General features: G+C 52.6%; 3 protein-coding genes across 3 annotated transcripts; all 3 read right to left on the reverse strand.

Annotated features, from left to right (window-relative positions):
• Positions 1-690: 690 nt before the first annotated feature.
• DQ04_07841020 (U6 snRNA-associated Sm-like protein LSm5p) lies at positions 691-1,044 on the reverse strand (the record flags this gene model as incomplete). The annotated part of the gene is made up of 1 exon (XM_009315325.1): positions 691-1,044. The coding sequence occupies one exon, from the start codon at positions 1,042-1,044 to the stop codon at positions 691-693; it is 354 nt and encodes a 117-aa protein (XP_009313600.1).
• Positions 1,045-1,670: 626 nt separating this feature from the next.
• DQ04_07841030 (ribosomal RNA assembly protein) lies at positions 1,671-2,531 on the reverse strand (the record flags this gene model as incomplete). Its single annotated transcript, XM_009315326.1, has 1 exon — positions 1,671-2,531. One exon carries the CDS (start codon positions 2,529-2,531, stop codon positions 1,671-1,673), a length of 861 nt encoding a protein of 286 aa, XP_009313601.1.
• A 421-nt stretch (positions 2,532-2,952) lies between these two features.
• Positions 2,953-3,363, reverse strand: DQ04_07841040 (hypothetical protein; the record flags this gene model as incomplete). Its single annotated transcript, XM_009315327.1, has 1 exon — positions 2,953-3,363. The coding sequence occupies one exon, from the start codon at positions 3,361-3,363 to the stop codon at positions 2,953-2,955; it is 411 nt and encodes a 136-aa protein (XP_009313602.1).
• Positions 3,364-3,433: the final 70 nt, after the last annotated feature.

A 3,433-nucleotide genomic window follows, 5' to 3' on the forward strand; every position in this document is an offset into this window, starting at 1 on the left:
ACGGAAATTCTTCTTCCTGCCACGCGGCCGCTACACGTGTAAGCTCGAGCAGGAACACGCGGCACTCCTCTAATGTGTAGAGCCGGCTGTCGTCGAGGCGACAGAGGATATCCTTGCGCAGCACACTCATGTCGAAGTTGGTGATACGACCATTGGCGTCCAACTGCCAGCGGACGCACGGCTCGGAGCCTGTGGACCGTTTAGTGGCTGCTGCCGTTGCTGCTGTAGAAGGCCGCTGCTGTCGCCCCAAACGCGACGACGCCCGCGACTGCACAGTGCTCATAAAACTCATCAGCGCACTACGAGGGATGCCAACAGCCGCGCAGCTGGTCCGTACCCACTACTCAAGCAACTAATCAGTCAAGACGAAGAAGAAAACAGGAACAGTTAAGCAAAGATAGTGAGGGTACACAGAAAAAAAAAAAAAAGAGGAGTGCCACACACCTCAGCCGATCCATGTGTCAGAAGTGTACGCGATTAGCTTCTGTGGTTTCATGCNAAAAAAAAAAAAGAGGAGTGCCACACACCTCAGCCGATCCATGTGTCAGAAGTGTACGCGATTAGCTTCTGTGGTTTCATGCCCTATCCTCCATACAACACGGAACACCACGAGTGTTGCCATTACGCTGCTCACAAGGACAGGCAAACAAAGACACCGCCATGCAGGGGCATCTACAACAGAATCCATTCTTATCGCAGGGGTGTGTTGAGGCTTTGGCTTGCCAGTTGGATCGTCTTTGATGTCTCCGCTTGCCGACCGGCAACAGTGTCCACCACGCTACGGTCCGTCGTGATGCCGCTTGTGTGATGCACCGACACAACGCTGCCACCACGGACAAACAGCACCGTGTCGTAGCATTCTGTCTTTGAGCTCCCTGGACGCCGCTTTAACGGTCTAACGCGTTCCACATCGGTCAGGATCAAGTTCGATGCTGGACCAAGCGAGACGAGGCGGCCGATAAGTGTTGAGCCGTCGTCGAGCTCCACGTTTACGCGGTAGCCGAGGAATGAGAGGAGGTCTCGCCGTTCCGACTTTGTTGACATTGGCGCTGACCACCACAGCCACCGCTACCTTTTCTGTCACGCAAGAGAGAGAGAGATTAGAGCAGAGCAAAACCGAAGAACAAAAGAAAAAGAGAATGATATCCACCTCTTGAGGCTCAAACGTACCTGAACCACCGGAGGAAATGAAACAGAAAGAGGAGATACACGTACCGACTCTGAAGAAGAGCGGGGAGTGAAGAATCAAAAGCATTTTCACAAGGATGGGCTTCTGACTTGCAGAAAACGATGTTCAGCCACACATCCTTTGCTTCGCTCATCTTCTTCCTCTCATCCTTTCAGTCGCTTGGTGGAGGGCTAACCCTTTTAAAGCCTTGGCGCACGTGGGTGATGCGTGCGGGTGTAGTAACCAAAGCCCCGAAAAGCGAATGGAGGACAAATGAAGTGGACGCGATCGTTGAGTGGGGAAAGAAACGAATTATTTTCTCCCACTTTATTTTCGGACCTTCCTCCTCCCCTCCCCTCTCCTCTCCCCACTGCCAGCATGATTTACTCGTTGAGTCCAATAAAAACGCGTCTGCATCTGCACACCTCTTTCTCTTTTTCTCTCTCTCTCTCTCTCTCACTCCGAATGTGCATGTGTCTGTGTGTGTCTGCACCGAAAAACGTCAGTCCATCTTGTAGTCGTCGCGCTTGCGGCGCTTCTTGTCCACGAGGAAGGCCTCGCCGCTCTCCATTGCAATGTCCTCCTTGCGCTTCGGCGGGGCAGGCGGGAAGATAGACCTCTCCTTGTTGGCCTGCTTCTTGAGTGAGGCCTTCATTTGTTCCTTCTTGGCCTTCCGGACCGCCTTCACCTTTTCTTTCTTCTGGACACTCTTCTTGTAGACGGGGATGAAGCGACTCCAATCCTCGTGCTTCAGGTCCTCGCGCTTTGCCAACTCCCTCTTGATGAGCAGCTGCTTCAGTCCGTAGATGGGGTGGATGTTGTTCATGCAGTCATTGACGATCTTTCGTACCTGCTGGCATCCCTTCACAGGTCCCATCACTGCGACTGTTTTTCCCTGAACGAGGACATAGCAGCCGGTGAGAATCTCCAGTGCCTTGAGTGTCTGCGCCTTTGGGCCGACGAGGCGATCGCGCCGCTTAATGAAACGTCTCGTGCTGTTGCCCTTCATAGAGATGGGGATGATGTCGCACGTGATTTCCGTCTGGAAGATCTTCTGCGCCTGTGCAAGTGGGACATTCCGCGCAAGCAGTCGGATGAAGTCGCGCGCCTTCACCACGGCGTACGGGTCCCACGTCCGCCGCGTTGTCGCGACCGTCATGGAGCCCTCGACGAGGTCCAGCCGGCCGGCCAGCTGGTGTTGCGCCAGCAGCGCCTCTACGGCCGGCCAGACGCTGCGGATGTAGCGCTCGAGGTAGCTGGGGAACTGCGTTGCAAACGTCGTCTCGTCCACGCAGCACGCGCCGCCTGGCACGTCGTCCTGTACCAGCTCGGGCACACAATACTTGGAGGAAGATGACGCCATCAGAAACAGCAATCGCTTCGCTAGCGCACGCATAAGGAAAGACCAACACATAATCCAAAGAAACGAGGAACAAGCAACAGTACCAGCTTTATTTTTTTAATTATTTTTAAATCAACTTTGCACCACAAACCAAAACTCACAACAACAACAACAACGGATTACGCTACAAGGGGTTGCCCTGCGGAATATGTCTCATTTTTAACACATCCTCTAGAAGCAAATCCTTCCGCCTCCCTAACACCGCTAGGAAGAAGCCACAACGAAGGGACATGACGCACACAGAAGCATCTGCAAAAACACAAGAGCCATTCCAACTGTAATCGCCGTCATATCAGTATTCGTCATCATCGTCACCATAAGACGCAGCAAGCGAATTAGAACAAACCTTTTCACACCCTTCACGTAACCCTCCAAGCCAAAACTACATTTCCTGGCGCGGCTTGGGTTGCATAACTTGTAGGTACTCATTTACCGCAATCGGCATAGGCCCAGAGACCCGACCATGCATCTCACGGGATGGAATCATCGTGGGGACTTCAGGAAAGTTGGTGTTGTGATCAACTTCAACCGCCATGACGTTATGAGTAGAATCGTTTGACCAATCAATCACCTCACTATCTTTGTAGAGCTTGAGAGTATCACTCTTCAATGAGGCGAGGTTAGGCACAAAGCTGATTGGCTGAGAATTCCGATTCGTCATGGTCAGAAATGTCCGGAGAGCCTCACCCCATGTCGCTCCTTTAGGAAGAGCAATGTACACGATCTGGTTCCCGCTATTGACAATAACGGTGTATGGATACGATGAATGAATGTTTGTCTCCTGCGGATTCATCGTTTCGACTCGCTCGTTGTCCAATCTTCTTCGATCAATTTTCCTTTCTGGCACAAGGCGGGGGGGGGGG

The sequence above is a fragment of the Trypanosoma grayi genome, assembly GCF_000691245.1.
Source record: "Trypanosoma grayi strain ANR4 Tgr_784_V1, whole genome shotgun sequence".
Taxonomy (NCBI): Eukaryota; Euglenozoa; class Kinetoplastea; order Trypanosomatida; family Trypanosomatidae; genus Trypanosoma; species Trypanosoma grayi.